The following is a 23,173-nucleotide window of genomic DNA, read 5'->3' on the forward strand; positions in this document are numbered from 1 at the left end:
TGTGGAAAAGACTGAGCCTAATTGTGCTGTTTAAGGACAATTCGTGAAGTTGTATCTGTCGAATTATTTTGTCCACTGTCTCGTTTTGAACTCCAGGAAGGTATGTGGAAATAAGAGAGGTTTTCATTTGAAGTGCCAGGGACCAAATCTAAAGAGCTTCTTGACAGAGTTTTCTGGACCCTGTACCTCCCTGTTTATATAAAACACTGTCACTTGATTGTCTGTTTGAACTATCTGATTGTGGAGAAGGTGCAGAAAGGCTTGAAGAACATATTTGATTGCTCAAAGTTGCAAAAGATTGATATGATAAGTCAGTTCCAGAACTGACCAAGTTCCTTGAGTTTGATCATTTTCCATGTGTGCTCCAACCAGTCTTTGACACATCTGTAGTACGTGTTATCGTTGGAGAGGGAGGATGAATAGACCTTCCTCTTGACAGACCACCATCAGAAAGTCTTTTATATCTTCAGTCAATTGGATGAGGACTGAAAGAGGTTAGTGTACTGATTCCATTTGGATTTGAAATGCCATTGAAGAGTTCTCTTATGGAATCTAGCCATGAGTTGAATAGCCATGGCCATGTGTCCTAAGAGGATCATGGGGAGGGGAGGAAATGGGGTCTGGAGTTGGGGGGGGCGGGAGGGCAGTTTAGTTTTCAGCTTTAGTTTATGCAAAAACCGAGTGGCCAGTTTCAGGCATGGATTTGGTTTCAGTTTCAGTCATGGATTTGGTTTCTGCAGAAACAGAAGATCCTGTTTTCAGTAGGGCTGTATTTTAGAAGTGCGATTTGTGTTTTTGACATGCATAAACCTCTAAATCCTGATTTTTCAAAGCCGGGATATACAGATCTAAAACTGACAAATATGTACAGTATCTGGCAAAGGGGTGTGTTTTTTTAAATAAATATGTATGCCCCATTTCAGAAGGGGAATGAACATCCATGTCCATAAAGATCAAAGTTGGGATTTACACCTACTACCTGAGCCATCTAGTTTTAGAATATTATTCCTATTGAACACTGCTTCACTGAAGGGATTAGGGGTGTCACCTCCATCCTCCAGTGACTGATGTCCTCTACAAATGCAAAGCTTGCAAGGGATACTGGAGTCTGTTACTGCTTAGGAAAAATAAATGTGTCTTTAAATGGCTGACATAAATGTTTATGTTGCTATTTCAGGACATACATGTTTACCTGCCAGTACATAAATGTGTATGTGCCCTTGTTGATCCATTAGTATTTTAGATGTTTATAATTCTAAAATGGATGCTCCTGCTGCACGCAGCTGGTACCTAAATGTCTATTTCTCCAATTGTTTTAGAGGAGACTCTACATTGGCAGATTCTGTTCCAAAATACTAGAGGAACTTCTGACTTCCCAACCTGGATGTCTCAATTCTGATTTGTATGTCCTTTCTAAAATGCTGCTCCAAATGTATTGTTAGCCTAATAAAGAATATATCTTGCTCCTCCTGTGCACGCTGAGCGGGCAGGCAGTGAACGCGGCTGTGCCGGAGACCAGCGCTGAAGAAGGCTTCGGCTGGTGGGGGTTGGGGACTCCCACCAGCAAAGGTATTTGTTTGTGAGGAGAAGCAGCGAGGACGTGAGGCGGTGGGGGGGGGGAGGGAGATGAGGTGTGGCGGTGGGGCGGCACTCAAAATGTGCCCCCAACCTCGGGCTCTGGCCCCCTCCCACCGTGAGGTCTGACTACGCCCCTGCTTCAGAGCCAGAATGTAGGCTGTAGCAAACTACATTTGCACCTTGTGCCCACCATAGTATCCCTCCCCCCCCCAAACAAAATCCCTTGCAATGACCCCCCCAAATGCAACCATCTATTTCCTGAAAGTTCCCCACCCCCTGCTTCAGTACAGAGCTTCCTGACACCCTCCCGCCCCTTCTCCCCAAACACACAATGCAACATCACCACCCAGGGGTGTGCTGGTAAATTTTTAACAACAGGCTCTTTCTCCGGACGTAGCCAGCTCTGCAGTTGGAAGGGCCGGGGGGAATGGGGGGGGGGGAGCAACACTTGCCTCTCTCTCCTCCCTCCCTTTGTGTAGGCACACTAGGCATACCTTTGCTGGCAGCCAATAAATGGACTGCCACCACTCCCAATGTCTTTATATGAGCAGCATGCTGGAACTTCTCTCACATGCTGCCCAGAGCTGGAAACAAGGAGCGTGGAGCAGCAGTAGTCTATTTACTTGGCTGGCAGGGCTCAGCATCCCCACCAGCAAAGTAAAAGATAATTCAGCAGGGGGCCCAAGCCCACATTTTGGGAGCCAGTTGTTAAAGTAGCCATGGAGGGCCCTACTTTAACAACCGGCTCCCAAAATTCTTAAAAACTTAACAACCGGCTCTTGCGAGCCTGTGAGAGGCCTGCTCCAGCACACCACTGTCACCACCTCTCCCTTCCTTTCCCCCCAACGCACAATGCAGAATCTTCAAATCTTCCTGTCCCAACTAGAGGATCATGTTGAAAAAGCACAGCACTGCTCTGTAGAGGAACCTAACCCCGGTACATCCCAAGCACACAGCAAGGAGGACTGGATGCTCACCCTGGGGCCCAGAAAAGAGAGAAGCAGGTGTAATACATAGAGGAGACCTGCCCAGCGACCTAAAGAGGAAGGAAGTACTACCAACAAATATATTTAAAAAAACCTGCCAATACTGCACCTTTAGCAGGGGCGTGGCTACCATTGAGTGATTCTGGCAAAATGTCCACAGCTACTCACTGGTAGAGGCTGCCTCCTGTTGCACCAACATGCCATATTCCTACACACAGACACCCAGCTCCTTGCCCTCCACCATGCAGTGCAGTATCTCTCTCTCTCTCTCTTGCTCCGTTCCATTCCCCACATCTTCCATCTTCCAAACTTATGTCATGTCACCGGCAGTGGAAATGCTGAAAAAAGACCTGCTCTTACCATTCCCAGGGCCTTCCCAATACTGCATCCCACTCACAGGAAATTGCATCTGGGGCCAGCAGGAGGAAGCCTATCTTCAGCGCTTCCACTGCCAACGAACCACCCTAAGTTTGGAGGACTGCAAAGGGAGAGAGAAATGCCAGACCTGGGGGGGGGAGGAGGGAGGGAAAGATGCCAGAATCACAGTTGGGGAAGGGAGATATGACAGATCCTTGGTGGGGGTGAGAGAGAGATGCAAGACCTGTGGTGGGGAGGGGGAAGGTGAGATGCCAGACGTGGGGGAAGAGAGAGGGAGAGAGGTTGGACCAATGGAGCAATTGGAGGGATAGAGAAAGATGCCAGACTACAAGGGGGGAGGAGAGGGAGACATGCTAGACCCACCTGGGAAGGGAGAGGAAGGAGAGATTCCAGACCTGTGGGGGGGAGGGGGAGTTAGAGAGACAAGACCTGAGGCCTGGGAGGGAAGAGAGAAAGATGCTGGATTGGGGGGTGGGAGTAGTAGGGATTGGGGTGGGAGCAGAAGAAAGAGAAAGAGACACCAGAGTGAGGAGGGGGCGAGAGGCTAGACAACAGAGCAAAAGGAGAGAGAAATGTCAGACTGATGGGAGGGACGGGGCAGTAGGGGGAGAATGGGAGGGGCAGGAGCAATAGGGGGAGGGAGATATACTGGCCCTAGGGTTGGGGACAGTGGAGAAGTTGGATGTAGGGAGGGACACAGAGAAGAGATGCTGAGCATTGAGGGAGCATAGGGCCAAGAACACTAAGGGCAGATGCTGGACACAGATTGATGAAGAGGGACACAGAGGGGAGTTGCTGGATAGGGCAAAACAGTGACACAGAAAGGAAATGCTGAATATGGTGGGGAGGATGGGATACTGATAGGGCAGATGCTGAACATGGGAAGGAGGATGAGGATAGGGGCCGGGACACAGAGGGGACATGCCAGACAGGACTGATGGAGAAGAAGAGGGAAGATGAATGCTGAACATTGTGAGAGAAGAAATGCCAAATGGACAGGAGACCCTGAAGGAGAAGAAAAAAAATGAATTTTTTTTTTTGTAAAAACAGCAAATGGAAAAATAAAATGCTCAGACCACAGACATTTAATCCTGAATATATGCATACTTGATCTTGATTTGTTCTTGCCATTTTCAGAAGTTTGCTTGGCACTGGCTTTAATTTTCAACTACTGAAGTTGCTGTCGAAGCTCACTCCAGTTAACCAGATTTGTCTAGCTATAATAGGAACACAGATTGTAGAAGTCTGCCTGGCACTAGCTTTACTTCCCAACTACTGGAGTTGCCGTTTAAGCATGGCTAAGTGCTGTTTTCATTCCATTCTCTTTCTATATAGGAATCATTAGTGTTTTTGTCTCCACTACATTCTGCAGCAGGGCATTCCAGACATCCACCATCTTCTGTGAACAAGTACTTCTTGATTTACTCCTAAGTTGACCCTCCTTCTATCTCAATTTGTATCATTTTACTGATTCCCTTTCTCTGGAAAAGATTTGTTTGTGTATTAATACTTTTCAAAGTCATTAAATCGCGGGAGGATTGTGAAAAATTACAAGAGAACCTTACGAGACTAGGAGACTGGGCGTCTAAATGGCAGATGATGTTTAATGTGAGCAAGTGCAAAGTGATGCATGTGGGAAAGAGGAACTTGAATTATAGCTACGTCATGCAAGGTTCCACGTTAGGAGTCACAGACCAAGAAAGGGATGTAGGTGTCATCGTTGATGATACGTTGAAACCTTCTGCTCAGTGTGCTGTTGTGGCTAAGAAAGCAAATAGAATGTTAGGTATTAGTAGGAAAGGAAAACAAAAATGAGGATGTTATAATGCCTTTGCATCGCTCCATGGTGCGACCACACCTCGAATATTGTGTTCAATTCTGGTTGCCGCATCTCAAAAAAGATATAGTGGAATTAGAAAAGGTACAGAAAAGGGCGACGAAAATTATAAAGGGGATGGGACAACTTCCCTATGAGGAAAGGCTAAAGCGGCAAGGGCTGTTCAGCTTAGAGAAAAGGCGGCTGAGGGGAGATATGATAGAGGTCTATAAAATAATGAGTGGAGTTGAACGGGTAGATGTGAAGCGTCTGTTTCCGCTTTCCAAAAATACTAGGACTAGGGGGCATGCAATGAAGCTACAATGTAATAAATTTAAAACGAATCAGAGAAAAATTTTCTTCACTCAATGTTTAATTAAACTCTGGAATTTGCTGCCAGAGAAGGTGGTAAAGACGGTTAGCTTAGTGGAGTTTAAAAAAGGTTTGGACGGCTTCCTAAAGGAAAAGTCCATAGACCATTATTAAATGGACTTGGGGAAAATCCACTATTTCTGGGATAAGCAGTATAGAATGTTTTGTGCTTTTTTGGGATCTTGCCAAGTATTTGTGACCTGGATTGGCCACTGTTGGAAACAGGATGCTGGGCTTGATGGACCTTTGGTCTTTCCCAGTATGGCAATACTTATGTACTTATGTATCATATCACCCTTATCCCTCCTTTCTTCTACAGCATATATATTCAGGTCCTCACGTGTCTTCTCACGTCTTTGGGGCAAACCCCACACCATTTTTGTTGCTTTTCTCTGAATAAGCTACAGCTTAGGGCCTCACACTTCACTAGCATGGAAAACTATTAAACTTAAAATGTACTTCCTACTTAATTTGGTGGGCCCACAAAATGCTTAAATCTAGCCCTGGGTGCCACCATCTTGGAAAATGGCTACACCTGACCCCTAGCAGTTTGCCATACATGCGCTTCCCTTATTTATCAGGCTAAGTCCTAGTGGTATGCTATAACATAGTGCTAGGGGTTAGATATTGCCACTTTGCAAGATGATGGCAGTAGATGATGATGGTGCTGGACACTTTACTGAAACCAGGTATTATTGGTTCACAGGGGTGCAGCAGCTTTAGGGGCTCTCTGGTTGAGGGCCTTCCTGTCCTAGATACTCTGACCAAGATATCCTCCTTAAAAAAAAGGGGGGGGGGGGTTAGTCTTTTTTTCTACTTTCCTGTCAGTGCATGGACTAATCCCACACACAGAAAACTGTGTTGATACTGTGTGAGTGTGCTGTATTTTACCTGTCAGCATACATTTTAAATTTACATGGAAAATTTAGTCCTCACCTGATAATTTTCTTTCTATTAGTCTCAAGAGATCAATCCAGAGACTTGTGGGCAATGTCCCTCTACCAGCAGGTGGAGATAGAGAGAACTTTGCTTCAGAAGTTTGCTATATGTGGTCATGTGCGGCCATTTTACCCTCAATATGGTCGATACCAAAGCAGTGGAAGAAAAAGAAGAACCCCACTCTCCTGCCTCTTCAGAAACGATAAGAAGAGTCTCAACCGCCTCTGCGGGAGAACATCCAACAAACCAAATGAACATTTAACCAATAAACATGTGCTAAGGAACCCCTGCAGAACCATAAAGTAGAATCTTACTGAAAAACAGGAACATCAGAAAAAAATTAAAGGCGGGCTTCTGGATTGATCTATTGGGACTAATGGAAAGAAAATTATCAGGTGATAACTAATTTTTCCATCCGTAGCGTCCCACAGATCAATCCAGAGACTTGTGCGATGTACCAAAGCAGTCCTCAAGTAGGGCGGGCTATCCCTAACTGACGCACCGCAACATCCACTCTATAATGCTTGGCGAAAGTATGTACCGACGCCCACGTGGCAGCCCTGCAGATGTTCTCCAAAGACACTGAATGCGACTCTGCATGTAAAGAAGCTTGTGCCCTAGTAGAATGAGCCCAGACTCTTAATGAAGGATACCTCCCCATCGACAAATAGGCTGAATCTATCGCTTCTTGGAGCCAGCAGGCCACAGTAGCTTTTGAGGCCATATTACCTTTCTTATGACCCGCAAAAAGTATAAAAAGATGGTCTGAATGCTGGAACTCATTCGTCACCTCCAGATATCAAACCAGGATATGTTTGACATCTAGACAATGAAGTGCCTTAAAATCCGCAGGGTAGTCCTCCCTATGAAACGCTGATAACATCAGCGATTGGCTAAGATGAAAATGCAAAATTACCTTCGGCAAAAAAGAAGGAACCATCCAAATGGACACCCCTGCTTCCGTGAACTGGAGAAAACAGTCTCTGCACGAGAGCGCTTGCAACTCCAATATCCTCCTGGCTGCAGCAATAGCAACCAAGGAGACAGTCTTCAAGGTAAGATCCTTTAAAGTCAAATTCATCAAAGGCTCAAAAGGCGGCTGTTGCATGGCCTTGAGAACGAGATTCAGATTCCAGCTGGAATCACTGGAGACTGAGGTGGCTGCAGGTGGTTCACGCCCCTCAGAAAATGCACCACATCCGGATGCGCTGCAAGGGAAGATGACTTCTAAAGCATGCCAAAGCTGCCACCTGAACTTTTAAAGAACTCAAAGAGAGAGACTTTTCCAGACTCTGTTGAAGAAAGGTGAGGATTACGGATACTGAGGCAGACGCCGCCAAAAGCCCAGACCCTGAGCACCATGCCTCAAAGGTGCACCACACCCTTGCGTAAGCCGCAGAAGTAGAGTGCTTCCATGCCTGAAGCATGGTGGTAATGACGGGTTTCGGATAACCTTTCTTCCTCAACCTCTTCCTTTCAAGGGCTAGGTCGTAAGACCAAAGGGGGGGAGAGATCCTCCATAACTACTGGGCCTTGATACAGAAGGCTGTCTGCTGCGTTCAGAAGCAGGGGGCACTTGAACAATAGCCGGATCAGATCCACGTACCAAAGATGCCGTGGCCAATCCAGGGCGACCAGAATCACCCAGCCGGGGTGACTGGCTATGTCACCTACCAATCTTCCCACCATGGGCCACGGGGGGAAGACATACAAGAGGCCTAAAGGCCACTGTTGGAGAAGCCGTGGAGACCACAGAACTCGAACTGTGTTGTCCTCCAAGAGGGGGGACCACCAGCTGAGCAGATGCAACTGCAGAGGTTGCATGTGGCTCCTGGCCCACATGACTACGTCCAAGGTGGACGCCATTGACCCCAATACCTGCATGTAATCCCAGGCCCTCGGCGCCGGATTCTGCATTAAACTACACAACTGAGCCTGTAGACGAAGACTGCGAGCCAATGGGAGGGACACCGTCCCTGCCTGGGTGTTGACTAGTACACCCAGATACTCCAGGGACTGTGTGGGCTGAAGGTGACATTTGGGAAAATTGATGACCCAGCTCAGCGACTGCAGTAGGCAGATCACCCGGTCCATTGCCAGTAAGCTGTCCTCGTAAGATGGTGCCCAAATAAGCCAATTGTCTAGGTAGGGGTGCACTTGTATCCCTTCCTTCCGAAGGAAGACCACTACAACGACCAAAACCTTTGAAAAGGTCCGCGGAGTGGCATTGCCTGGAACTGAAAATGGTGGCCGAGGACCGCAAAATGGAGGAAGTGCTGATGAGAAGGCCAAATGTGAATATGAAAGTAGGCTTCTTTGAGATCGAGGGCAGTTAAAAACTCCCCTGGCTGTACCACTGCAATTACGTAATGTAAGGTTTCAATGCGAAAATGGTGAATTCGTAGCACCCTGTTTATGTCCTTGAGGTCCAGGACTGGTCAGTGAGAGTTGCCCTTTTTGGGACTAACGAAGTAAATGGAATAATGTCCTAGCCCGACTTCTGGCAGTGGAACTGGGCAAACTGCCCCAAGCCAAAGTAAGCCCTCACTTTGGCCTGGGACTTGCAGGGAGACTCTAGGAAGAAATCTGACAGAGGACGAGGAAACTCCAGCTTGTAACCATCCTGGATGACTTCCAAGACCCATTCGTCAGAAGTTACCCTGGTCCATTCTCCCAGGAAGAGGGACAAACGGCCCCCTATGGCCGGCAGGGGATGGACCAGGGCCCCATCACTGGGAAGCTCTTGCCGCTGGCTGTGGTCGAGGAATAGTGGTTGTGGCACGTCATTTCCCGTGAAAGGGCTGGGGTTTCGTAGTAAAATGAGGCTTCTGGAAAGAACCAACCTGACCTGGCCTGTAACGCCTAGTCTCTCTGAAATGAGCTCGGGGCATACTTGTCCTCGTGGATCTAGGCCTATCTTCTGGGAGATGCTGGCCTTTGGAGTCCCCCAGCTCTTTCACGATCTTAGCCAAATCCTCACCTAACAAAAACTTCCCCCGGAAAGGATGTCTCACCAAGCAGGATTTAGACGCTACATCTACCGCCCAATGCCGCAGACATATCCAGTGGCGTGCAGTGACCGTAAGAGAAACCCCTCTCATGGAAGCTCGCAGGTCATAACACAGATCCGCCAAATAAGCGAGCTCGGACTCAAGAGCTGGCAAAAAACTAACCAGCTCCTCTGTTGAGGAGGCCTTCTGTATGCATGACAGGCACACCTGAGCCGCATAGGACCTGCACACTGATGCTTGCAGGCAGAGCCACCACCTGAAAGGATAACTTAGGTGAGGACTCCAGCTTCCAGTCCTGAGGATCCTTAAGGGCCATACCCCCTTCTACTGGGAGAATGGTCTTTTTGGTGACCGCTGTAATCAAAGATTCCACTGTGGGGAGTTTGAGGGCTTCCAAGTCTGACGACGGATGCAAATAAAGATGACCCATAGCCCGTGCCACCCTGAGACCACTATCTGGTGTATCCCATTGGGCTGAAATAAGGATTTTCATGGCCTCAAGAATATAGAATGACCTGGATGGACATTTAATGCCCGACATCATGGAGGGAGGAGGGGCAGGAACAGATGAGGCGTCCGGTGGTGAAATATCCAAAATCTCCAGTGCCTTGACAATCAAATTGGGAACTTCTTCCCTGCGGAACAGCTGTGCCGCGGTAGGGTCATCTCCCTCCTCAGGCAGAAGATCCACTTCCTCCCCAAAATCTGAGGACCCCGAGGGAGACCCTTCAGGAAAATGAGACTCCTCTCCCTCATAGACATCCTTCAGCTCCAGAAATTCAACTCTGGGTCACTTGGGTAGGAGAGACTGAGAGGAGGACAAAACCAGAGGGGGCCCAGGCTGAGAGGGCAAGGGAGAAGCCAAAGAACCTCCAGAGTGCTTTAGAGCAAAGGCTTTGTGCATTAACAGCACAAATTCCGGTGAAAAAGACTCAGCTGCTGACCCTGAGGTACTCATCACGTCAGCCTCACTGGAGAGTCCTTCCCACTCCAACGGGAGTGTCGAGGGCAGCTGTCCTGGCACTATGTGTTCCAGATGTGGGAGTACAGAAAAGATGGTGACCGCTGGTATGCGTGGCAGCGCAGAACCTGAGCGTCCCACCAACACCATGCCCGATGCTATCCCACCATCACCCTGCATCGGGGAACTCGAATCGCGTTTCTCAGCTGCGGTCTGCTTCAGGCAGGTCTCACACTCCCCAGAGGGCTGTTTGCTGGCTCCCACATTGGAAGCAGCACTTCGTGGCTTCTGGAGTCAACATGACACAGTGAAAAGGAATGAAACAACTGCCCTCCCCCCGTGCCGAACGGAGTTCTAGAAAGGGATCCTCCAACAAGCTGTGAAATAATCAAGGCTTACCTCAGGCAGCTGTTTTCAGGTTTTTTTTTTTTTTAAGAGGCAGGAGAGACAGAGCTAGCTGATTCCAGAACCTGAGTCCGGAGGGTACGGAGGCATCGGGGGGAGAGAGGGAGAGATCTGGCATCAACAGGTGTGCACCCCAAATGCCCACTCAGGGACCTCAACCCCACCCCAGGCTCAACTGAATCCTCAGTGAGTACCAGGAACTGAATCAATCCAAAGCTGCAGGGCAATGACCTCCCACCACCTGCTAGATAGAGAGAATACTGAGGTTGAAATGGCTGCACATGACCACATATAGCAAACCTCTGAAGTTCTCTCTATCTCCACCTGCTGGTAGAGGGACATAACCCACAAGTCTGTGGCTTGATCTGTGGGACGATATGGAAACCATCAGTTTGCTGCATTGGGAGTAAAACTTTTTTTTTTCAGTGCATGCATTAGAAAGGTGGATGCCGTGACTCAGTGCACAGTTCTAACCTGTGGTTTATTATATTGATTTAGAGAGCAATAATAAGGTCAGGCTGCAGAGGTAGTTAAAAGACATTTGGGAGGATGGGGTTATATTTTAAAAGGAAACTTTTATGCTAATCTACCCAAATTGGTAGAAGACCAGAAAGGGAAGAAAACTAACTTAGGAGCCCATTTATAAGCTGTGTTAGGCACTAACATGTACCCAATGAAGCTTAAAATGGCATACTGCCGGATGCACTAAGTGGCAAATGTGTGCGCTAATCACGTTAAAAAATATTTTTACAATGTTTTTGAGGGGGTATATCTAGGGGCTGTAGAGGGGGCAGTTCTGTGCTAATCAGTTAATGCACATTACCACCTGCTAACTGGTTAGCACAGGAACAGCGTGTGAGCCTTTCCACCTTATAACTGAAAGAGAAAAACGCTTAGATTTCGACCCAAATCTGGAGATAGACGTTTATCTCACAAAAACGAATAAATCGGTATAATGGAAAGCCGATTTTGGACGTTTTCAACTGCACTTCATCGCGGAAGCGTACAAAGTTGACGGGGGCGTGTTGGAGGCGTGGCGAAGGTGGAACTGGGGCGTGGTTATCGGCCGAGGAGAGATGGGCGCCTTTCGCTGATAATGGAAAAAAAGTATGCGTTTGTAGCTAGAAATTAGGGCACTTTTCCTGGACCCTGTTTTTTCACGAATAAGGCCCCCAAAAGTGCCCTAAATGACCAGATTACCACCAGAGGGAATCGGGGATGACCTCCCCTGACTCCCCCAGTGGTCACTAACCCCCTCCCACCACAAAACATGATGTTTCACAACTTTTTATTTTCACCCTCAAATGTCATACCCACCTCCCTGGCAGCAGTATGCAGGTCCCTGGAGCAGTTGTTAGGGGGTGCAGTGGACTTCAGGCAGGTGGACTCAGGCCCACCCCCCCCCCCCCACCTGTTACAAATGTGCTGCTTAATGCTTAGTCGTCCAAACCCCCCAAACCCACTGTACCCACATGTAGGTGCTCCCCTTCACCCCTTAGGGCTATAGTAATGGTGTAGACTTGTGGGCAGTGGGTTTTGAGGGGGATTTGGGGGGCTCAACACACAAGGGAAGGGTGCTATGCACCTGGGAGCTCTTTTACCTTTTTTTGTTTTTGTAAAAGTGCCCCCTAGGGTGCCCGGTTGGTGTCCTGGCATGTGAGGGGGACCAGTGCACTACGAATCCTGGCCCCTCCCACGAACAAATGCCTTGGATTTATTCGTTTTTGAGCTGGGCGCTTTCATTTTCCATTATCACTGAAAAACAAAAACGCCCAGCTCACAAATTGTCGAATAAAACATGGACGTCTATTTTTTTCGAAAATACGGTTCGGTCCGCCCCTTCATGGACCCGCTCTCGGAGATAAACGCCCATGGAGATAGCCGTTTTCGTTCAATTATGCCCCTCTTTATGTCCTAAAAAATGGGTAGCAGTAAGTGCACAGGCACTAATTTTTTTAAATGGCTGCACACATGCATTAATACAAAAAAATAGAAAAAAAGGCCATTTTTACATCTGCTGCAAAAAAAGGCCTTAAGTGTGCAGGAAAAAAATCTTGTGCAAGGGTGAACTAAGGCCATTTTTTGCCTCAGTTAAATAAACGGCCCCTTAAATAAGCACCCTAAATATGACTATGCCCAAACTATTTGATTTATTCATACCTATACTTATTTAAAAAATATCAATAGCAGACTTAAAGGGGCTCATTTTCAAAGCACATATACTTAGAAAGTTCCATAGTATTGGAACTTTTCGTAAGTCTAAAGTGCTTTGAAAATAGGCATCTTAAGCAATTGCATTTCTTCTGGTCAGCTGATAAGACTGTCAGACTTTGTCTGCTTTTCCTAAGACTGGTTGCTGGACCAATTTTGAGAAGACTCTTTTTCCTCCTCCACCGATGGAGAGCTGGACGCTTAGTTAACGGTTCGGCAGCAGCACAGGAGGCCGAGGGGGACCCAGCGCTACTACTGTTGCAGGGCCGCAGAGTTGCACCCCGCTCCCTGGCAACAGCAGCAGCAGCACCCTGCGCATCCCCGCGCTTCTGCTTCCCGCGCGCTCTGGAGTCTGCGCACTGCGGAGGCAGCGGCAGCACCACCAGCACCCTAGTAGCACCGAGTAGGTCGCAGCAGCCTCGGGCAGGCAGCCGAAGATGGCGGAAAGCGGTGTGTCTCTGAAGGGACTGCGGGAACAGATGGGTAAGACAACAGTCTCTCGACGCCCCCTGTCACGGTGTTTTTTTTCCCCCCTGCCTCTGAGCCGGTTGTTCGTGGCTGTAGGCGGGACAAGCCGAGCTTCTTCAACGGCCATGTCAACTCCGTTAAGTATCTGGGGTGGTGGGGGGGGGGGGGGAAGGCGGGTATGTTGGGGGAGGGGGTGGTAAATAAACTTTTTTCGGGGACACATAATCAGAGTTGTGTTCCTCCGGTGTCCGGGTCCTGTTCTGGGCCGCAATTTAGAAAGTTTCTGCTGCATAGAAAACAAACACCCGGCGCCTGTGACGGCCGGAAACTGACAGTAGAAAGAAGAGAGAGCGGCTCAGAGATTGAGTGGAGAAGGGGTTTTTCTTCATTATCGTGGTTATCTTCCTCTCCCCCACCCCCCAAAAAATTAATCAAGCATGATTATTAAACAACAGACTTCAAAAACGGAATATATAAAGCGGAAGAGAAATTAGTGGCAGGGAGCGGGTATGAAGCAGTAGTCAAGGGCCGACGACTTCCCTGTACCGTTAACCTTAGTAGCAGAAAGTGCTGAAAAGATGAGCTTCAGATCAGCTTAGCGTGGAGCATTAAATGTGGCAGTGCAGTAATGAGCGTTTTCTTTCAGAAGTTCACTGGTGTAGACTTCTTGAATTTCCAAAGTTTAAATTATAATTATATGCCGTAGATTGATTTGTTTGTACGTACTTGATTCAGGATGTGGAGACATGATTATAGTGACAAGTAGCATAATACACAGTAGTTTCTTCTTTGGACAGTTCAGATGAAGCAGAATTACACTGTAGGCAAAAGATGTGGTTAATTCCTTTGCAGATCAAAGATAATTTAATATAATAATTAAAAGCCTTCTCTTTGCATTTATTCCATATCTAATGTTTAACTATTCTTAGTCTTGAATTAATCAAATTGTTGCTAATGAAATGTTCTTTTCTCTTTAGTGAGCTAAATGGTCATTGATATTCAGCTTCTTTAAACACTGCAGGTCAGAGACAATATGATACATTTCTCTATAAAACTGAAAAAAAAAAAGATCTAAAAATATATCAAAAAGCTTCTAGAAAATAAAGTGAATTTTACATATTGAGCAGTTCAGTTTCATGGTTATGTAATGAATAGGTCATAATTGGGTGATTTTGAAAACCATTTTCAAGAGAGAAAACAGTGCTCTAGCCATGAAATGCGTGTTAGAAAATTGCCTGCCTGATCTATAGGTGAGCTTATGCACATACACCTTGTCAGGCCTGCTGTATGTATCAGATGTCCAAAGCCAGGGGTTCTTAACCAGTGGTGCGTGCGGGAAGAGGTCAGATTAAGTGTGGAGAAGGGTCTTGAAATCTGAGGCAACTTTCTAGACAGTGAGGATGGTTACTGGGAGTATAACTGTAATACTGTAATTTTAGTGACATGATTATTGGGATTTATGAAGCACTTTATTTCCTTATTATTATTTTGTTACATTTGTACCCCGCACTTTCCCACTCATGGCAGGCTCAATGCGGCTTACATGGGGCAATGGAGGGTTAAGTGACTTGCCCAGAGTCACAAGGAGCTGCCTGTGCCGGGAATCAAACTCACATTTGTATCCCACATTTGTATTACATTTGTATCCCACATTTTCCCGCATAGCAGTAGGCTCAATGTGGCTTACAGGTTCCGGAGAGGAGAGTACCAACTCTGGGAATATATACATAGTGGAAAATAGAGTAACAGTAGGTGCAAGGAAGCTGATAAGGTTCCAGAAAAGAGAATACAAATCTGGGACGAATATATAGTAGCATATAGAGAGATGTAATCCCAATGAGGCTGGTAAGTCTCCGGGGATGGGACTACAGCTTCTAGTGAGCAATACTACTACTACTATTTAGCATTTCTATAGCGCTACAAGGCGTACGCAGCGCTGCACAAACATAGAAGAAAGACAGTCCCTGCTCAAAGAGCTTACAATCTAATAGATAAAAAAAAAAGTAATCAAATCAATTAATGTGTACAGGAAGGAGGAGGGTAGGTGTAGGATAAGGGTATAAGTACACTTAATTATAACTGGAGTGGTAAAATTTGTACAGTTTAAAGTAATAGGATTATGTGGAAGGGGTATTGTTAATTTCTTAGATCGAAAGATGTTCGTGAATTAGTTCGGGTCTGCTGGGTAGGCTTTCCAGAAGAGGTGAGTCTTGAGGTCTTTTCGAAATTTTTAATGAGTGTTCACAGTTCTAATGTTTCTAGGTAAAGCGTTCCAGAGCTGGGTGCACATGTAGGAAAAGCTGGATGCATATGTTGATTTGTATTTTAGTCCTTTACAGTTTAACATAAAACTTACAATTTTGTTAACAGTGTAACAATAGTAAAATGACCAACTATAAACATAAGTAAAATGGAATGCGGTAAACTTGAAAACAGCAAATTGAAACTAATAATAGGACTACCATGAAACAGGATCCAAAATATACACATTTAACAGCACTGAAATTAAAATAACAGCGATATAATACGATGTCAGCATAGTGTTAGCAGTTAGCACTGTTAGTGGCATATATAGTTATCAGAAGTCTCTAGTAGATATGTGGTTTAGGACGGGGATATGAGGGTTGAATTAAAGGGATGTGGGAACCAAAAAAGGTTAAGAACCCTTACCCTAGGTAAACCTTTAGCCATGTGCTCCATTCCTCCTATATTCTCACCCATCCAAGGTAGCCAGCATCTCACCCCATCCTTCCTAAGGTCCAGCATCTCTCCACCTCATTGCCTCCAGCAAGTCATCTCTTTCTCTTCAACCCCCTACATAGCCTTAATCTCCCTTCCTGAGTCTCCCTCAGATCCATCATCTCATTTCCCCTTCTTTTCTCTGTCCTGCTCCATAATACCTCCCCCCACCCCAGTAGCTAGCATATCTTCTCCTCTTCCCAGGTGTAGCATCTCATCCACTTTTTCTTACTGTTATTCAATTCATTTAATCTCTTTGCTATGGGTTTGTCTTCCCTGAGTGCCCCTTTTACCCCTCGGTCATCTAGTCGTCCAACCTATTCTTGCTTTTAATATACCTAAAAGAATGTTTACTATGTGTGTTTGCCTCCAACACAATCTTTTTTTCAAAGTCCCTCTTTGCCTTCCTTATCAGCTCTTTGCATTTGACTTGCCATTCCTTATTCTGTTTCTTATTATTTTCAGGATTTTCTTTTAGCTCTAACAGCTTCCTTCTCCTCACTTTTTAACCATTATGGCTTTCGTTTGGTCTTCCGTCCTCTTTTTTTAATACACGGAATACATTTGGCCTGGGCTTCCAGGATGGTATTTTTGAACAGCATCCATGCCTGATATAAATTTTTGACCTTTGCAGCTGCTCCTCTACGTTTTTTTTTTCCCATTGTTCTTCTCATTTTATCATAGTCTCCTTTTTGAAAGTGAAATGCTAACGTTTGGATTTCCTGTGCATACTTACTCCAAAGCCGATATCAAATCTGATCATATTATGATCACTGTTATCAAGCGGCACCAACACCATTACCTCCTGCACCAGATCATGCGCGCCACTAAGGACTAGGTCTAGAAGTTTTCCTTCTCTTGTTGGCTCCTGTACCAGCTGCTTCATAAAGCAGTCCTTGATTTCATCAAGGAATTTTACTCCCCTAGCATGCTCTGATGTTACATTTACCTAGTCAATATCAGGGTAATTGAAATCACCCATTATTATTGTGTTGACCTCCCTAATTTCTGATAAAATTTTTATATCCATCTGTTCATCCTGGCCAGGTGGACGGTAGTATACTCCTATCACTATCCTTTTCTCCTTTACAGATGGCACTTCAATTCATAGGGATTCCAAGATGTGCTTTGTTTCCTGCAGAATATTAAATCTATTTGATTCAAGGCTCTCCTTAACATAGAATGCTACTCCTCCACCAATTCGATCCAGTTTCTAGTTTAAAAGCTTCTCTATCTCATTTTTGTAAATGCTGATGCCACAGCCCGGTCCCACCCTGGTTAAGGTGGAGTCCATCCTTCTGGAATAGGCTCCCTCTTCCTCAGAATGTTGCCCAGTTCCTTACAGATCTAAAACCATCCTCTTTGCAACATTGCCTCATCCACACATTGAGACTCCGGAGCTCTGCCTGGCTCTTGGGCCTTGCGCATGAAACAGGTAGCACTGTGGAAAATGCTACCCTAGAGGTTCTGGATTTGAGTTCTTTACCTAAGAGCCTAAATTTGGCTTCCAGAACCTCTCTCCCACATTTTCCTATGTCATTGGTACCCACTTGTACCTAGACAGCCGGCTCCTCCCCAGCACTATCTAAAATCCTAGAGGTCCGCCACCTTTGCACCAGGCAGGCAAGTGACCAGGCGATCCTCACGTCCACAAGTCACATAGTTATCTACATGTCCAATAATCAAATCACCAACTACAACAGCTGTCCTAACCCTTTCCTCCTGGGCAGTAGCTCCTGGAGACACATCCTCTTGTGCGAGAAGATATTGCATCTCCTGATCTGCTGGTCCTGGCTACAGGATTACTTCCAGTCTCACCAGGGTGATGCTTATTTTTTTAGGAGACATCCCTTCTCCAAGGTAGCTCAGTATTCATTTACTTGTCTTTTTCCTCCTTACCCCTGAATCCATCCGTTTCCATCTTCTCATTTGCCCTGTTTCCTCCCCAACACAGTATCTGTCCTCCAGTTTCACTCCCCCATCATCTTCCAGCCCAACATCAGTTCCCTTTGTCCTCCTCCCAGCCCATCATCAGCATTGCCTCCCTCCCATCCCAGCTTCAGCATCAGCATTGTCCCCTTTTGTCTGAGGCACAGCATCAGACCTGGACTTCATTTCCTACCTGCCCCCCCCCCCCCCCCCCCCCCAGTGTTTGGAGCCTCCATACAGCAGTGGAAGCTTGTTCTTGCCACACACCTTTCCTATTAGTGGTTCTACAGGATTTTTATAAACAGCAAGAACAGGCAGTTCTGCAAGAAACAGGAAGTACTTGTTCTTGCTATTTTATATAGTCTTGAAGTGCTGCTGGCAGGAAGTGGACATGGCAGAAACATAGGGAGCAGGCTTCTGTTGCTGGAGGGGCAAATCAGTGAGGCAGTCTTTTGACGCCCTTCAGCTTGGAGGCTCTGAGCTATTGCCTCCCTGGCTTGTCCCTTAGTCCAGCCCTGCAACTTGTACAAGCACAAGTGCATCTGTACTGACTGGAAACATTGCCAGGGTCGATATGGGGAAGGGTTTGTACTTTTTTTCATGTATTTTTTTAATCTTTATTTTTTAACGTATCTGTGTTTCTCTGAGGACAAGCAGGCTGCTTATTCTCACACGTGGATCAACGTCCGCGTTGGCCTGGGAATCGGCATTTTGCAATAGCAAAAACAAAAATGTTTTGCCAGAGTCTTCTGGCGCGCGTACTGACTTCTCATGCGAGCGCGTACCTCAGTTTCTCTTTTTCCGTTGAGGCCCGGGAAAGGAGTCTTCGTTTTTTTCGTGAATATTTTCGCTACTAGCGTTGGTTTGTTAAAAAAAAAAATTTATCGTTTTATTTTGTCTCCTTAGTTTTTTTCTCCTATTTCTAAGTTTTCTTTGTTTTTGGCGCGGCCGGGTTTCTCTCCCTTTTTGTGCCCCTTCCTTTTTGGCACAATCGCGTCTTTTGATTTTGCCGAGGCCGTTTTTCCTTCCATGTCATTGAAGATACCCAGCGGCTTCAAACGTACTAGGTGCAACCAGACCATCTCAGGTACCGATACCCATTCCTGGCGTAGCCAGTGCCTTGGGCTCGACCACAGCCCAGCTGCTTGTAGTCTGTGTCTTTGTATGAAGAAATGGACCCAAGTGGCTCGAGAAGCCCAGTGAGAGAAACCTTTTGGGGCTCGGTCCGGTCCTTCGACATTGGCATCGACATCGGTACCGAGGTTGTCGACATCGAGGGAGGCATCGACATCAGGAGCAGAGGCAATGGCTGCTGAGAGACCGAGTTGCACTGGGAGCAGTGAGGCATCAAGCGGGTCTCCATCTGCTTCGAGGCCTCCTGCTATGTAGGCCCCCCCCCCCTGGAATCGACCATCGTCGGACCCGACCCCGAGGAGACGTGAGGATTCCACATCGTCCTTGTCGGTACCGAGGAGTCTCGACGGGCATCGAGTGAAAGCGAAGAAGCACTGTCATTGATCTCCTTCTATACACGGTGCCAGGAGCTCTGGGGCATCGAGGGATTCAGCACCCGAGAAGCGTCGGCGCCGAGAGGACCGCTTCCCTTCTATACAGGAGGTTCCAATGTGCCGGGCTCTTAGCAGCCCAGTACCTGCACTTAAACCTCAGCAGATTCTGCCACCGGCTGTTCCACCGACCCCGCAGCCTTCTCTGATGGCGGCTCTCGACGAGCGCATCTGGGCCTTGCTTCCAGAACTTCATGAAAAACTGCTGCGCAAGTCTGCTTCGGTGTTGGAGGTGCTTGCCCCTTCTGTACCATCTGCTACAGCGGCGTCTGGCCCTTTGCCTGCGGTGAGGTCCTCGTCCTCGGTGTCGGCTGCTACCCAAGTCGACTCCCCTTCGATGTCGGTGGAGGAAGCTTCGCCACCCTCCATGCGGGCGTCGGCCTCTTGACATCATAATCGAGGACGTCGATCCTCGGCATCGAGTCAGGCTCAGTCTTGGAGTTCTCTAAGAGAGGTACTATCCGATACTGAAGAGGAGCGTTCGTGGGAGTCAGAGGGAGATCCCAGATACTTTTCTTCCAATGTGTCCTATGGGATTCCCTCTGAACCTTCCCCTCCGCCTGAAAGGAGACTGTTTCCTCCTCAGAGTCTTTCCTTTACATCTTTTGTCTGGGAAATGGCTACGGCTATTCCGTTCCCTATGGAGGTGAAGGATGAGCCCAGGGCTGAGATGCTCAAGGTCCTGGACTATCCTTCTCCACCTAAGAAGGCTGTGATAGCTCCCTCTACATAAGGTATTAAAGGAAGTCCTTATGTGGAACTGGGCATCCCCTGTGTCTGACCCCATGATCCCGAAGAAAGCTGATTCCCAGTATCAGATCCACGGTGAACCTGGGTTGATGAGGTCTCAGCTATCCCACAATTCCATGGTGGTGGACTGCAATCAAAAGAGCCAAGAGTACTAGGGACTATGCCTCGGTGCCCCCAGGCAGAGAAGCTAGGACCTTGGATTCTTTTGGGAGGAAGACATATCAGGCTGCTATGCTCGCTGCCCGTATCCAGTCCTATCAGCTCTTCACGAGCGTACATTTGCGGAACTCGGTGAGGAAGCTGTCTACCTTGGTCGATGCCCTCCCTCCGGAGCAGGCCGAGCCTTTTCACCAGGTGGTCAGGCAGCAGAAGGCGTGTTCTAAATTTCTCGCCGGGGCGCTTACGACTCTTTTGATGTGGCATCCAGAATTGCTGCTCAAGGTATAGTGATGCGCAGACTCTCATGGCTGCGTGTCTCTGACCTGGATCATTCGGTCCAGCAGTGGATGGCGAATGGTCCTTGCCGGGGGATAAGCTTTTTGGTGAGAAAGTAGAGGATCTTGTTGATCAGATCAAGGAGCATAATGATGCTATGGATTCTCTCTCCCACTGGGCGCCTTCTGCTACGACCTCCTCATCTAGGAGTTTTTTTTGTGGGGAAGAGGAGTGCTCCCTATTCCTATGCCAGGCGTAGGTACACTCCGGCTTCCTGGCAGCCTACCCAGGCTCAGTCCCAGCGCGCTCGTTCTTGTCAACAGTGTGCGCTTAAGGCCCCTGCTGCTCCCCAGCAAAAGCAAGGGCCGGGCTTTTGACTGGCTCCAGCTAAGCATAGCCTCAGTAAAAGTATCCGTGTGGGACGACTTGCCGGTTAGAGGGAGGTTAATATTTTTTCACCTAAGGTGGCCTCTTGTAACCTCTGACCGTTGGGTTCTTCAAATAGTCCAGTTAGGATACTCTCGAAATCTGGTATCCAAACCTCCAAATTGCCCACCGGGAGCTCATTCTTACAGCTCCCAGCACAAGCAGGTACTTGCGGAGGAACTCTCCACCCTTCTAAAGGCCCTTCCTTAGCGTCCCCCCGGACCGGCCCAGGATTGGACTGGTGGTTGTGTACACCTTCCAGCAGGTGGAGACTGAGAAAATTCTGACTCTAGAGAGCCAATAGGAGCCCTGGTCATGTGACCATAGCCTCAGTATTTTATCAGTCTCCAGCAGGTAGGACCTGAGCCCATTACTACTACTACAACAAATCATTTCTATAGCGCTACCAGAGCCCATTAGTCTCTCTCTTTCTATCTCTATTAAAAAAAAAAGAATTAGTTTAATTTTTCTGTGCCTGGGGAATCTATTGGAGGCTAGCTTAAAGGATTCTTTCCTTTCCAGCCTCAGGGGTGTAAACTCGGGTGTCTCGGGTCCCTCCCCCCTTCCTCCCCATCTCTCTATACTGTTCTGGGAAGGGCTACCCCTTAGCTGAAGGGGTTCTTGCCTTTGGGAGAGGCAGCCACTTATTTATTAAAAAAAAAGAGGAAATAATATCTTTTCCATTAGAAAAGTCTTTCTCTCCCTTCAGCACTAACGAGCAGGCAGCTCCGTTGTGCTTCTATTCTTTTTTTCTGTGCCTCTCAGCTGTTTTTGACAGGCAAAATAAATAAATAAACAGCCCCAAAGTTTCTTTGCCTTTATTCTTCCTTTGCTTCACATTTCCTTTACGGCGTTTAGTGTACTTAAAAAAAAAAAAAGGCGCCAAGTTGGTTCTGGGGAGAAGGAGCGTGATGGCAGAGAAATTGAAGTGCTGCGCCATTTGCCAACGCCGGGGAGTAGGCGTTCTCGGCGCTTGTAAATTTTGTACGGTGCTGGAAGTCACAGCTGTTCCGTCGGCCCCGTCTTCGGCCGTGCGCTTCCCTCTGCCTCCGTGGTTTCTCGTTCGTCAGGAGAATAGCCTGCTTCTTCTGTTTTGGCGGGGGAGGCTGCCATCTTGCCTCCAATTACAGTTACTGCAACGCATGATTTTTCTTCTGATATTCAGTCTCCTGCGGTACAGGGAGCATCGGAAACAGTTTCCCTGCTGCAGTCTGGAGGGACTCAGGAGGGGGGTTTTCCCTCTGAGTTTGTCCTCCAGATGTGCCAGGCTTTTTTATTAAAGTAGTCGGGTTTTGCAGCAGCGGGAGGGACAGGGGGAGTCCTCCTCTATCTGTTTTCCTCCTCCTAAAAGACCTAGATCCTGGAATCTACAAGGGGACTTAATGTCTGATCAGGAGCAGGATATCCCTTTGGAAGAGGGGGAAGGTTTAACAGATGAAGTTTGGGAGGAACAAGGTGCTGCGGACCCTGTTGCAGATACCTTACCTATAGGAGAGGATTCTTCTGCGGCTCGGGTTTTCCATAAGGAGGATTTGCAGGAGCTCATTTCTTTGGTCTTCTCCACTTTACATTTTGAGGAAGATCCACTCCCCACTTCTGAGGTTCGCAAAGTGGACCTGTTGGTGAAAGGCACTAGGTCTTCAGCAAAAACTTCTCCAATGCATCAAGACATTTGGGACATTATTAAGACACAGTAGGAGATCCCTGACTCCTCTTTTCGTCCAGCCAGGTCGATGTCCCGCCTGTACCCAGTGCCAGAAGTCAGTGGTTGATGCGGTGGTCTCAGCGGTGACCAAACGTAATACAGTTCTGGTAGATGGTGGAACAGCCCTCCGGGATGTCCAGGACAGGAGGTTGGATTCTCTTCTCAAGAATAGTTTTGCGGTTTCCTCTTTGGCAGTGCAGGCAGCTATTTGCGGTTCTCTCGTGGCCAGAGCTTGTTTCCGCTGGGCGAAAAAAGTTCTAGATAGGTCCTCGGATGATTTCTCTGCCATAGACTTGGAGGTAGCCAAGATTGAGACGGGTTCTGCCTTTTTGGCGGATGCCTTGTATGATCTTTTGAGAGCATCTTCCAAGTCGTTGGCGTTGAGGGTAGCGGCTCGACCTCCCATTGGTTGCGAGGTTGGTCGGCGGATGCGGCTTCCAAATCCAAGTTGAGTAAGTTTCCCTTCTCAGGTTCTCTGTTGTTTGGAGACGAGTTGGAT

The 23,173-nt window shown here is 47.4% G+C and overlaps 1 protein-coding gene across 4 annotated transcripts in view; it reads left to right on the plus strand.

Annotated features, from left to right (window-relative positions):
- The first annotated feature begins 12,996 nt into the window (after window positions 1-12,996).
- MAP7D3 (MAP7 domain containing 3) overlaps window positions 12,997-23,173 on the plus strand; it is a 387,643-nt gene continuing 377,466 nt past the window's right edge. For 2 of the 4 annotated variants that reach the window (XM_030210053.1, XM_030210056.1), the window contains exon 1: window positions 12,998-13,140. In XM_030210053.1, coding sequence (XP_030065913.1) covers window positions 13,095-13,140 — 46 coding nt within the window. In that variant the 5' untranslated portion in view covers window positions 12,998-13,094. Of the gene's footprint in view, window positions 13,141-23,173 lie in introns of all 4 variants that reach the window. The other 2 variants (XM_030210055.1, XM_030210054.1) reach the window with 2 other exon arrangements.

Source organism: Microcaecilia unicolor, chromosome 7 (genome assembly GCF_901765095.1).
Source record: "Microcaecilia unicolor chromosome 7, aMicUni1.1, whole genome shotgun sequence".
Classification (NCBI taxonomy): domain Eukaryota; kingdom Metazoa; phylum Chordata; class Amphibia; order Gymnophiona; family Siphonopidae; genus Microcaecilia; species Microcaecilia unicolor.